Source organism: Camelus ferus, chromosome 33, assembly GCF_009834535.1.
Source record: "Camelus ferus isolate YT-003-E chromosome 33, BCGSAC_Cfer_1.0, whole genome shotgun sequence".
NCBI classification, from domain to species: Eukaryota; Metazoa; Chordata; class Mammalia; order Artiodactyla; family Camelidae; genus Camelus; species Camelus ferus.
In genome coordinates, this window is record NC_045728.1 from 15,194,291 (window position 1) to 15,208,790 (window position 14,500).

At 36.4% G+C, this 14,500-nt stretch overlaps 1 protein-coding gene across 1 annotated transcript in view; it reads right to left on the minus strand.

Annotated features, from left to right (window-relative positions):
• HTR3B (5-hydroxytryptamine receptor 3B) overlaps positions 1 to 13,803 on the minus strand; it is a 32,108-nt gene extending 18,305 nt beyond the window's left edge. Inside the window, 4 exon segments of the mRNA XM_014556793.2 lie at positions 8,150 to 8,209; positions 8,211 to 8,311; positions 12,870 to 12,939; positions 13,792 to 13,803. Coding sequence (XP_014412279.2) covers positions 8,150 to 8,209; positions 8,211 to 8,311; positions 12,870 to 12,939; positions 13,792 to 13,803 — 243 coding nt within the window.
• Between the last annotated feature and the right edge of the window lie 697 nt (positions 13,804 to 14,500).

Sequence of the window (14,500 nt, forward strand, 5' to 3'; positions counted from 1 at the left end):
ATACAGGCAGGAAATAACAAGGAGTTCAAGTTTATTGTAGCATTGAGCATATGCAGGAGATAAAGTTAAGATAGTAGATAGGGATAAAACTAGAGGGATGACTATAAGATTTTTCCACATTTCTGAAGGCAAGTTTTCCATATTCAATAAAATGTCTAACATACTCTTGTAAAAATATTAATATATTCCGCAACGATAGAGAAAAACTTATCTTGAAAAAATAATGGTGTTCTCCTTACCTACAATAATGGATACGGCTTTATTTTCTTTTATTGGGGTAGGAAGAAAGAGTTACATTAAAAATTTCAACTTGATACTGTTGTTCCAAGGGAAAATATTAATATAAAGAGTTTACTCCTGGGGGGAGGGCATAGTTTAGTGGTAGAGTGCATGCTTAGCGTGCACAAGGTCCTGAGTTCAATCCCCAGTACCTCCATTAAATAAATAAATAAACCTAAGTACCTCTCCTTTTCTTTTTTTATCTCCAAATAAGCCTCTAAAGGAAAGTCTGAGCAATTCCACTTTACCTTAATCAATATGAAGTCAGAAAGTGGAAGGATGAGGAGAGACCTAGAATTACTCAAGGCTGATTATACCTCTGCCCTGGAGTTTCATATGACACAGCTCGTATCATGTCTTTATTCAAATCATGCTTTTCCTATTGGATAACGTCCAATAAACAATGTAGGCATGGTAACCCACTGACAAGTACATAGCAAGAACTAATATCTTTTAAGTAGGTGAAGATACAGCCCCGGAAAATTGTCTCCAAAATCCGAGTTCAACATCCAGTTAGAAAAGAGATTCAAAGGAGTTTTCTCTTGGAGTTCTGTGTAAGACTAGGTCTTTTGAAGTTAAGAGTGGGTATTTTCTGGCATTTAATTAAACAACATTTCTAGGATCTTAGACATGGTACTTCTACTAGTGTGAGTGGAAAAATAAAGCTGGGAAAAGTGAAATTGTTTGCTAAAAGAGGGATTTTTGTGTACCATTCAAATGTACCTGCTTATGAAGAAACAATGAGAAGGGGTTTATCTAAAGGAAAATTATGCTAAAATTACTTGCATCAGATAAAAAATAACAATTTAAACACTATTAGAACAGATCAACTATACTGCTAGTTTCAAACTATTTTTTTCATCAATTTCAATGCCTGATTCTCTGTCAAAAAAAAAAATCAGTTTATGATTCATAGGATAGCACTAAGATATTAGTATAGAAAAACCACCTCCATTGAAATGAAGAGAAATTATTAAATTATTTTAACAAAGTACATTAAGATAATAAAATTGTATTGTAGGGTACATTATGTATGTTAATTTAAGGGGAACAGGTAAATGGAATTTTACCGTTGTAAGATTTGTACATTTTATATGAAGGGTAATAACATTAATCCTAACTACATTGTATTAAATTAATACATTGTACTAGGGTGTGGAGATCCCCAAAGTAACATCTAAAAATGAAACACAGAGGGATTGCTAACAAGCCAATTTGATTTTAGAGGAACTAAGAGGAGCAGAAAACAGATGAGACAACTAAAAACAAACAGCAAAATATGACAATGAATATATATATGTTCATGTATAAGAAAAATTGTGCTCTACACTGGAATTTGACACAACATTGTAAAATGATTATAAATCAATAAAAAAACAGCAAATGGTATTGGTAAATGGACAAAAAATTTAATTAAAATGCATAGATTGACAGATTAAAAAAAGCAATACTCTGGAATACTACTCAGCAGCAAAGAGGAGTGAATTATTGATACACACAACAACTTAGATGTCTTAGGGAGCCCTGTGGTGATGATTGTGTAGCTTGATGTGGTGGTAATATTGGTTATGCAAAGCTACCCATATGATAAAATTACACAGAAGCACCCCTCTCCACACACACACACACACACACACACACACACATACATATACACAAAAGATCACATGTAAAACTGGAGAAATCTGAATACCCACTGTATTGTATCAACAACAATTTTCTTTTTTTTTTTGATCTTTAAAATGTTATTCATGTGTTTCTTTCACCCATGAGCCCCATGGAGTCTCTGAAGGTTTAAACTATTTTTTTTATTAAAGTACAGTCAATTACAATCTGTCAATCTCTGGTGTCCTAGTCATTCATATACATACATGTATTCGTTTTCATATTTTTTGCATTAAAGGTTGTTAACAAAATATAACATCATTTTCCTAGTATCGATACTGTACTATATTTTTGGAAGATGTTAACATTAGGGGGGGCATTTGGGTGAAGGGTGCACAAAACCTCCCTATAAGTTTGTTTGCAACTTCCTGTAAATTTACAATTATTTCAAAACAAAAAGTTGGGGGGGAAAAAAGCAAGATCAAACTATATGCACTCTCTAAGAAATAACTTTGCATACAATGTCACAGAAGTTGAAAAATAAAAGAATGGACAAACATATACTATGCAAAAAGTTATCATAAAAAAACTTCAAGGAAAAGAATATTATCAGAGATTAAAAAAGGGTATTTCGTAGTGGTAAAGGGTTCTGTTTGTCAAGAGACTTACAATCTTAAAAGTGTATGCGTCTAATAGCAGAGCAGAGAAATACACAAACCAAAATTATAATTGAGAATTTTAATGTATCTCTTTATGAAATTAATAGAACAACTAGACAAAAATGTTTAAGTTATAGAAGATTTTAACAATACTGTAAACACATTTATTGCGTTTACACTTAAGGAACAGAGCATCTTTCTATTCAACATTGTACTAGAAGTTCGAGCCAATGCAATAGGCAATAAAAGGAAAGAAAATGTATAAAGATTGGGAAAAAAAAGAAGTAAAATCTTCATTATTCACAGACAAGATCTTCTACATAGAAAATCTGAAAGAATCTACAAAAAAAAGACTCAAAAATTAATGGCATGGCAGAATCACAGGATCCAAGGCCAGTACATATATGCTATATATATTTTGTATGCGAGCAACAGAGACCCAAAATTAAAATACAATTTTAATAGCATCAAAAATGTGACATACTTAGGGATAAATTTAACCAGATATGTGCCAAACACTGAAAAATACTGAACATTCTGGGAAGAAAGTAAAGAACTAAACAAATGGAGATGTACACTGTAGTCGTGGATTGCAAGCCTGTTGTTAAGATGTTGAGTCTCCTCAAATTGATCTACAGATTTAATGCAAACTCAAAAATTCTGGCAGTTTTTAAAATAGAAATTGATGAACTGATTCTAAAGTATATATGAAAATGGAAAGTACCTAGAAGCATCAAAAACCATTTAAACAGAAGAATAAGGTTGGAAGACTAACACTATCTGATTTTAAGACTTCTACAATGTACAGAAATCGACATAGTGTATTGGCATAAGGAGAAATATGTCGACACAGAACAGAATCCAGAAACAGACCAAAACTATATAAAGAACTCTTGGAACTCAGTAATAAGATAATAAACAACTCTATTTTTTAATAAATAAAAGATTTGAGCAAATATTTTACTTAAAAAGATATACAGTTGTCAAATAAACACATGAAAAGATATTCATCATCATTAGTCTTTAGAGAAATGAAAGTTTAAAACCACATTGAGATACCCCCACAAATCGATTAGAATGATTAAAATTTAAAGAGATTGACAGCATCAAGTGCTGGCAATCATGTGGAGGAACTGAAACTCTCATACGTTGCAGGTGGAATGCACAATGACACAGCCACTTTGGCAAACAGTTTGGCAGTTTCATATATAAAGTTATATAGACTTATACATAGACTTAAACAACTCAGCAATCCCACACCTAAGTATTTACCCAACAGAAGTGAAAACATATGCAAAAGCTTATAGTGGTTTTATTCATAATTGCCCCAATCTGGAAAGAACTGACATCACATGGCAAATTGATAAACAAACTGCAGCAATGTGTACAATGGAATACTGCTCCTGATACATGCAACAGCACAACACGGATGGATCTCAAAGGCAGAAGTCAAAAACAAAGGGTAAAATACAATATGATTCCATTCATATGACATTCTGGAAAGGCAAAACTATAGGGAGAAAAATAAAATCTGTGGTTGCCAGGGACTGGAGCTGGAGGAAGGGACTAACTTAAAAAAGATGAATTTCATTCTATACAATTTATACCTCAAATTTTAAAATGCATCAAAAGTCCATAGAATGCAGTTCAATTAGTGCTTAGAGGAAAATTATAACTTTAAATGTTAAAATTAGAAAAGAAAAAGGGTTTAAAATCAATGATGTAACTATTCACTTTAAGAAACTAGATAAAGAAGAAAAATTAAATTCACAGTAAGTAGAAGAAAGGAAATAAGGATGAGAGCAGATCTCAGTAAAACAGAAAACAATAAGGAAAATTCAAAACCAATATTTGGTTCTTTAAAGAAATGAATGAAATTGATAAACATTTGGCAATATTGGCTGGGGGAAAATAAGAGAAAACCCAAACTACCAATATGAGGAATGAAAGAGGCAGTAACGCTGGCCAGCCTTTGAACATTAAGAGAATTAAAAAGGAATATTGTGAGCAAATTAACTTTCAACTTGGATGAAACAGACAAATTCCTTGAAAAATACAAATTACCAAACCTAACACAAGAAGAAATAGAAAATTTGAACATTCCTATACATGCTAGTGAAATTGTGTTCCTATTTAAATGCCCTCCCACAAAGAAAACGCCAATCCCAGATAGTATACTGGTGAATCCTATCAAACATTAGGAAAAGAAAATCCCCATATTACCCAACTCCTTCAGAAAATTGAGAAGGGAACATTTTCCTGACACCAACATAGCCCTCATACCAACATAATCCTGATACCAAAACCAAACAAATACGTTACAAGAAATGAAGCTACAGCCCAATGCACCTCATTATCACAGCTGCAATCTATAATAAGTAGAAATTCACCTCCAGAAATGAATAAAGAGGATTATACATCAAGATCAAGTGGGTTTTTTCTAAGAAGGCAGGGTGGTTTAATATTTGAAAATCAATCAAAAATAATTTACCATAATAACTGCATAAAACAGGAAAAGCATATGATCGTTCAAATTGATGGAGAAAAAAATTTGATGTAATTCAATATCATTCATGATTTAACAAAAAAATCTCTCAGCACACAAGAAATGAGGGAACTTTTCAACCTGATAAAGAACATCTGTGAAAAATCCATAGCTAACATCAGAGTTAATGGTGAAAGATCTCTTCCCTAAGAATGGGAACAAGGATGTCTGCTCTCACCACTTCCATTAACATTGTGGTGGAGGTCTTAAGCAAAGCTATAGGACAAGATAAGAAGCATGAAGAGCACACTGATCAGCAAGGAAGAAGTAAAACTATTTGCAGAGGACATGATTGTATATATAGAAAATATTAATCTACAAAAAACTACTGGCATTAGTTAAGTACATTTTGCAAGGTCACGGGACACAAAATCAATGTACAGTAGCTCACAGAGAAAAAAATGTGACAATGAATATATGTATGTTCATGTATAACTGAAAAATTGTGCTCTACACTGGAATTTGACACAACATTGTAAAACGATTATAAATCAATAAAAAATGTAAAAAAAATTTAATGCAATAAAATCAATGTACAAAATGGTCCTATTTCTTTATAATGACAACAAAAAACTACAACATTTTAAAATTTAAGTAGTATTTATAGCAGCAACAAAAATACTTTCAGATAAACTTAATAGAAATATGTGTAAAACTTCCATATTGAAAATTATAAAAAATAAAATGATTGATCTGCAGAAGACCCAAATAAATGGAGAGACAAACCATACTTAAAGGCTGGAAAACTCAATATTTTTAAAATGTCAATTCTCCCCTAAATTTCTCTGTGGATTCCATACATTCTAAACAAACTCCCAGGAGGGTTTTTTTTTTTTTTAAAGAAAATTGACCAGCTGATTATAAAATTTATGTAGAAGTAAAAGGTCTTAAAAGCCAAAGCATCTTAAAAATGAAGAACAAAGTTCAAGGACTTACACTATCTGATTTCAAGAGAAATAGTCCCATTTATCAATTAACTGAGTTTTCAGCCAAGACATCAAAGCAATTTAATAGGGAAAGAAAATCCTCTCCAAAAAATGGTGCTGGAACAAATCTTTTCTAAATGCAAAAAACCAACCAAAACAAAACACAACAACAACAACAAAATGACCTATGCCTCACACCATCACAACAATTAATTCTCAATAGATTGTAGAATTAAATCTGAGGAGCTAAAAACTATAAATCTTCTGAAGAAAAATACAGGCAAATATTTTCGTGAACTTGAAGTAGCAAAGATTTCTCAGACAGCACGCAGAAAGCACAAATGATAAATAAAGAATTGATAAAAAATGGACTTCATTAAATTTTAAAATGTCTGTTCATCATAAGACACATTAGGAATATGAGTAGGAAAGCCACAGACTGAGAGTTCACAGTATATAGATGACAGAGAACTTGTGTCCAGAATATATAAGCAACTCCTATATATCTGTAATAAAAGGACAACCCACACAATAAAAAAGAGGAAAAGACTTAAACAGGTCCTTCACAAAGAAAGATATGTAAGCCAATAATCACACAAAAATGAGCCCCTAATTATTAGCATTGGGAAGTACAAAGAAAAACCACAATGAAATATCATTACACCCTTTCCAGAATGTCTAAAATTAAAAAGACTGATAACACCTAACGTTGGTGAAGATGTGGGGAGATGGGAACTCTCATGGCTGCTGGGTGGGAGGGTATATACCATGTACAACCAATTTGTAAATCAGTCTGGCAGTTTCCCATTAAATGTACAACTATCCTATGAGAAGTGGCCATTATTCCACTTCTAGGTTTTACCTAAGAGAAATAAAAATATATGTGCACCAAAGGAATTGCACAGAAATAGCAGCCTTATTCATAAGATCCTAAAACTGGGAAAAAAAAAAAACCCCAAATGCTTATCAATAGGAGAATGGATAAACAAATCACGATATAGCCATAATGAAGTACTACTTATCAATTGAAAAAAACCTACTGATATGCACAGTAACATGAATGAACCTCAAAAACATTATGCTGAGTGAAAACTCCAGACACAACAGCAACCATAAAAGTATGAAGTTCTAGAACTGGCAAAAATAATCTCTGATAAAAGAGATCAGGACAGTGGTTTGTCCCTGTGGATGGAGGGGATGAGGACTGACTGGGAAGGAAATGAGGGATCTCTCCGGGGTGGTGGAAATGTTTGACGTATTGATAGGGATGTGGATTATGTGGGTACACGCAATTACCAGCACTTGTTGAGCTGTTCTGAAGATCTGTGCATTTCGGTATCTGTATATTGTACCACAATTAGAAAAAAAGTTTTTAGAAGTAGACTGAAAAATGATTATTGAACTACTTTAACAACAACAAAAAAGCTCAGTAAAGTCTGCTTTTTAAAAAAAAAAATCAAGTTAAATTTGGGATCTATTTATATTGAAGACTTTGCAATCAAGAAAAAGGAGAAAGAAGAAGCAGAGATAATTTGATGAGCCATCATCTACTGAGGGCTTACTAAGACCTCTGCTACCTGCTTTACATTCATTTTTCTCCTTAATTCCCACAACAACCCATTTTTCATGGTAGGAAAGACGTGCTTCAATAACCAATACTTCCCAACATTCTTAGCATATGCCTTAGGTATAAAGTCCCTTGTAGACTCAGGATACCAAGACACTTTTTTCCTCTTTTTAAAATTTCAGGCAGTACCTGGTAGATGTTTCGCAAACCTACTATTATCACAAAGAAATGTGAACCACAGAAAACAACACCTATTACAGTTGTTGGTTTCAACAGTGCTCATAAAATACATACTGTGATCTATGACCAGATTCTTAAAATTTCTTCCATGAAATTCGTATTTCTAGACTACCTGCCCCTCACGATGTAAGCTGGAAGCTAGACAGCATGACTTGTCTAATAAATATCCACCCCCCCCCCCCGCCAGCTCACTGCTCAGATGAGCCTAGCACAGTGTCTCAGTCAACTCAATGAGAGTCTCAAGAATGAAACCCCTTGGCCCCTGTGTAAATAGCAGGTAGTCTCTCAAAAGAATGGTAGGAATAGGAGACAGTGAGGTGGTCCTTACCACATCCAGCACTGCATAGACAAGCACATCCAGGTAGACAGTGGTGGCCTGGGTCCAGCTTGTGAACCGGCCTCACCTCCTTGCGGTATTTCTGCAATAGTTGCTTGGTGAGATGACGCAGAGCAGAGCTCCTGGGATGAGGCGCATCAATGGCCAGGATTCCTGGAAGAGAGAACTGTCATCGTGAGGATGAAAATAAGAGGAACTTAGCATCTTAAGGAGACACCGGACTGCTCAAGGCTTGGTGGCTCCTAGCAGCATGCAGTTTTCAGCTCCTCTTAATCTGCTTAAGTTCACAGCAAGCTGGGGGGCTTCTTGGCAGACACTTATTTAAATGGAAGCTGATGGCCTTAGTGCCCAATGGAGAAATCTCATTGTAAACATAAATAAATCAGACCCATCTTCAAAGATGCAAGCTGCACCTACAATTCCATTTTCACAGCAATTGTGCATGTTGGAGACAGCATCCTTTCTGTATTCCTGTATCACCCCTTCCTGGTACCTAGGAGAAATCTTCCTATGCACTTAACCAAAATGTCACACCCGCCTTGGATTTTTCTTTTGATTTTCCATTTGTAATCATTTGTAATTCAAAATTACATGGAAAACCCAGGCAGAAACATGGACAAACCTCTGAACCCAAAGATCTGTGTGGATTTCTAAGTTATAGGATTAATGAGATTCCAATTCATCCTTTTCTCAGCAAAAAATACATCTGTTCTCTCACTTGGTCTGTCTTTAGATAAAAGGCACTTGTCAGAAAATGAGATCTTCATTTTGGGAAAATTCTCTGTGGTTCCAGGGAACAACCATTTCCTATATGACCTAGGAATCCTGATTTGTAGAGGAGCAGTGATTGGTGTTGAGGCCGGGGAGGCCAGGGGGAAAGACGCAAGAGAAGTGAGCACCAGCAATTGGAAGTGACAAATCTGTGAGGGCTTTCTCGGAATTGCAGAAAGATATTTTGTTCACAAGCTCTGCCAGCCCCTGGGGGATTCAAAGCTTCGCAAAGTCATTGGGCTGAATCAAATTGCACCCCTCCTGCCACAGCGCAAGGGTGAAATCTATCTGTAGTGTCCTGTGCATGAATTCACCTCAGTTCTCAGTGGTTTTGATGGTTATTTTGATGAGCTGCTGACGGTGCGTGGGAACCAGCAGGAAACTGTAAATGAGATATCTTCTCCCCATGCGACAATCCTGTTTATACCCATTTCTTTATGAACGATGCCATGTCACTTGCCACCACAGGCAGCAATTTCTATGATTTATCAATATCACTGCGACCAACATGCTCACAATGGCGCTGGAGGTGCAATTGCAGGCTCATTGTGGGCAGTGGAATATTCACATTTATTACCATCAGAACCAGGAATCTAATGAGCATTTTAACTCCCTAACTATTCACCCAACGAGATGCTGGAAGTGACAGCAGCTATTCAGGTGTGTAAGACCAAGGCGGGTGGTTCGCATCAGGCATCATCTTTAGTTTTTGTGAACTGTGATCGTCCAAAAAAATGTGCTATGAATCTCTCTACCTGAGACCATTTCTTGCTGAGGGACCCCAGGGGAGAGAAGTCAGAAGCCCAGAGCAAAGCCAGTCTGGTGCTTTTCCTGCGAACTTCGCTTTGGGCAACTTCACTTTTACTCGCTTGGAAGCCTCCAATTCAAGTCCCAGTTGGGGAAACTCTGAAATGTGTATGTTTCAATACAGGAAACTACCCAAGACAGAGCTAAGACATAATTCTGAGAAATGAATGTGTGTTGCCTACACCCTCGGCTCATAGAGACTCAAAGCCCCCTCCTTAGGCTCCCCCACAGATAAACACATTTTCTGGAACGTGTCAAAGTCTTTGGGTAAAAAGAGAATGTTCTGAAAGCTAGAAACAGAAATAAAAGAGAAACAGGCAGTGATAGGAGAAAAATAAGAAGCAAAAAAAATGTGCTTAAATAAACTACAGGGGGAAAGAGTTCTTTGTTTAAAATGGGAAGAAATAATAAATTACATTTCTGCTATGAATGCAAATTTGCCTGAGGAGAAAGATCAATTACAGGAGTGAGATTAAGGATTTAAGTGACCATTAATTAACAGTAAATTATGCCCCTTGAAAGCTAATGTGACATTCACACAAGCACTAAACGACTCACAGTTCAGCAATGTTTCAACAGACACTGATGGAAGCCATCAACAGACCCAGGAAAGATTCCTCACTAGCCGGCCCCCTTGAATGCTAATCATCAGCTTCAAATAATTCACTTGTAAGATTTCTGGAAAGCAGACTACGTTAGGAACTGAACTGTGAAACACTTTCAGGTGAGGAGAGATTTTAAAAAGATAAGAACACAATAGAATTATTCCTTTGCTTTCTTTGTTTGAATGAGTTACTCACATACACTGTCTTACAGTGTTCTGGGTGCTTTGATGAAAAGAGCTCTTCTTGCTTTGCTGAGTATACCATCCTTAGGATTATGAGAGAGCCACACACATAGAAAACAAACTTACGGTTACCAAATGGGGAAAGGGGCTGGGGGAGGGATGAATTAGGAGCTTGGGATTAGCAGATACAAACTATTATATGTAAAATGGATAAACAACAAGGTCCTACTGTATAGCACAGGGAACTATATTCATTATCATGTAATAAATCATACTGGAAACGAACATGAAAAAGAATATATATACACAAACAATTGTATCACTTTGCTATACATGAGAAACTGACACAACATTGTAAATCAATTAGACTTCAATAAAAATAAATCAATAAAAATAAGAGAGTCGTACACCCATCTGAGAGGTTACAAGGAAAGAGAAGTCAGGTGTGTGGTACTAATGAATATCTAACACTGATTAAACAACTTGCATGTATGCCCAGTACGGGGCTAAAATCCCTTTACGTGAATTATCTCATCTAACTTCTACAAGAGCGTTACGATATAGGTACTCCGCTGCTCTGTGAGGAGCCACTTACAGGTGACGACTGTAGGCTTGGCGAGCTTGGTACTGCCCAAGGTCATACAGCTTGTAAGGTGAAGAGGCCAGAATCTAAACAAGACTGATCTGGAGCCAAAGGCCAAGCTCTCACTCTGACACTACACTGACCTGGCTCCCTGAGAATATTAGGAACAGCAGTGAGCAACCCTTCAAAAGGAATTGTTGCATGGTATACATTACTGGGCAGAAACAGCCCATTGTGAATTTCCGTGTATGTATGATTTCAGGTCAACAATATCTTAACATTTGCGTTGCCCCTTACAATTTCATAATGCTACCTTATTTGGTCTTCATGAACATACAAAATAAACAGTTAACTTACAGAGAACCAGGATCTCTAAGGTAAATTGCCTTGCCCAGGGTCACATGGCTGGTAAGTAGTGCCACTGGAACTAAATGGTCCTAGTCCAGGCCTCCCACCCCTGCACACTGCCTCCAGGGTGCACCTGTGAACTGGGAGTTGGTTCAATGCTCTTATATGTACAAACCATCTTGATGTCAACCCAGTAAAAATCCCAAAGGGTGAATTTTTCTGCAACAAATGTTCTCGGTCAAGCAGTGATTATGAGACACTATTAAAATACTTTTTCTGCCACATTCAGAACAAAAATCAAGCATCATACAAAACATTAGAAAGAGAAATCATTAAGGATTTCTTCTGTTTTCTAACCTTCATTTTTCTATTTTATCTTACTTAGTTTAATGTTCACAATTATTTTCTGCTAAGAAACCCATTTGGCATTTAATGAAATTTCCTCTGTTTGCATTTTTATAATTAAGATATGCTTTTATCCTTTAAGTTCAACATCCAGGATTTTTATGCTTTAATGATAAGTGGCTATTTTTCTTCTCTACCCAATGAAAAAATCGTTTCCAGCTGCTTGGCTACCAAATTCCTTCCTCATCTCCATAATTGACTCATTCCACTTCTAGTTATATTTTAAAACATAGAAATTCAGATACGAGCTCTAGGAGAACCCTCAAGAAAATGGGGTGCTGGGAAACACCAGCATAAACATAAATTTTTGATTTATGTATGTTTTCTAAGAATTAGTTAGTATCTTAACTCAAATGGTTCAATTCAGTAGAATTAATACTGGCAACACGGAAGTTTAGTTCCAGAAATTTAGAAAAAAAATATATATATGTTAGTTTCTAAAGTATTTTTAAAGGGAATTGTACACTCAACTTGCAAGTTTATGGAGCTTGTCTTTAGAGATAAACTCTTCATTTATACAGACTTTGTGCAGCTGAAGGTAAAGCCCCTAATACCAAAATGACATCCAGGTGTCTGTAGCCATGACGGATCCAAGGAACTCTCCCTCTGGGCTACTAAAACCCAAGACTATTCTGGATAATAAAAATGTATTATTCAGATGTAAAAGTAAATCTGAAAAAGAATGCCCCAAACTCTCAATGTCAATTGTTGCAAAGAGAGCTTGATTTCCAGGGAAGCAGCGATTTACCAAACAACTGTATCATTCTGGAGCAGATCTTCAGCTACGTGTAAAGCCCCACTGTGTGACCCTGTATGTAGATGCGTTCGTAATTGTAAGAGCAAAGTCATCACACTGCTAGTCTCCATGCAGCTTCACAGGACTGGCGATTTACAGACGGTGAATAGAAATGAACTCTCATGAGCGGTTATAAGGCACAACGCAGAAGACCCGTGCCTCCAGCTTCCAGGAGTCAACAGTCAACGCTTGGCAGAATCAATAAAGGACTCACCTGAGGCAGCAGCCAGGACGAAGGGCCACAGAGGAGCCATCCTACTTGCCAGTGTTCCCCGGGGCCCGTCCTGAAGATGAGAAACACAAACTTGCCTGTTGGATGGAATGCCACTCAATTTTTCCTGAAAGGGCGTCTTTGCACTCCGTTCTTCTCTTTTTGCCAGTTTATGCTGCCCTTGCTGGTGCTAGTTTGTAAACACTAAATGGGACCAAAGGCAACACCAGCACCGCACAAATGTTTTGGGATCGATGTCACTGTGATGCCCCTTAACTTCTCCATTTGGTCCTGCCCCCTGGATCAGATCCTGGCCAGCATTTCAATTTCCCCGACAGGAGATAGCTAAGTGAATAATGTAATCTTAGAGGAGCCCCTAAGGAGGGGAAATTCCACACTAATATGATTTCCTTTACAGACTTTACCTAAGGCAATGCTGTAGCTGACATTCAGGACACTAATTTCATTAATAATTGAGATTCAAATAGCTGTTCTAAATCAGACTTATGCGGTAACATCTTTGGCATTTGACAATGGTTATTAGACTCGAATTACACAAAGCTAATGGAAACCTGGTATTATCAAATGAAGAGCAACTGTTAACAGTGCAGTGGGAGGAGTGCTTTTTGTTTATTCCTAAGTCCCTTTCATTAAAAGAAACATTGATTTTTGATAAACAGGAGTGCTCCGTAAATTTCCACTGCCCACTATTCAGAAAGTAACCACATAAGAGAGTATGTGCCTAGGCTTATTGAGGATGAGAACTACTAAAGTTTAACATCATTCAATAAAAATTTTTTTTTCACTTTTTCACTGGGCACACATTCACTCTTCATTATTAAGGGAAAAATGCCTCATTCTCCATAACTCTATCTGCCATTGGTAGACTAGTAGATGCTCTAGAAACAAAAACTAAATTTCATACCGTTTCCAACATCTGCCTGCTTTATCGTATGAATTGAATGTAGAGGCACAGGTTTGAGATAAGTTTTCATAGGACAAATTGAGGGGGAAAGTATATACCTGATCTCTGTTCTAATTATTTGGTCCCTTTGTTTGGAATCCATGAAGCTCTTTTTTTAATTTTCATCCACCAATGAAACGTAGCCTGACTGGTTTCCCACTGTGGGTGAAGGGAGTTACACATATGGAAAAGGAGACTAGAAGAAATCCTGTGATGTTGAGTTGGTTTTAGAAGTACTGATGTGAAACTCTTGATTTTCAATATATAGCTCAATATAGAAATAAATACAAATGTGAAATGAAATGTGTGTACACATGTTCATAAATGTGTATATATCCCTAGCTCTATCCACGAGAGGGCCTGGGAGCAGGGACACTCCAATGAATACACCCAGCTGCCAGATCTTAGTCTCTAAATAACATACCTATTTACAAGGAAGAAAAGGAGGAATGAGTGATTCGAGGGCTGGGGCAGGAAACGTACAAGAAGAGCCTAAAACATCTCCATGTATCATAAAGTGAAGAGGTCTAAACAGATGATGGGGACACACTAAAAGCACATAGCTTGAAGGGGCTCCCACTGGCCAAATGTGCGATGATTTGAGTATCATTGGTGATTCGAGCAAAATCAGTAACGGTGGCAAAGAATTATAACCCACTAAATAGAAATA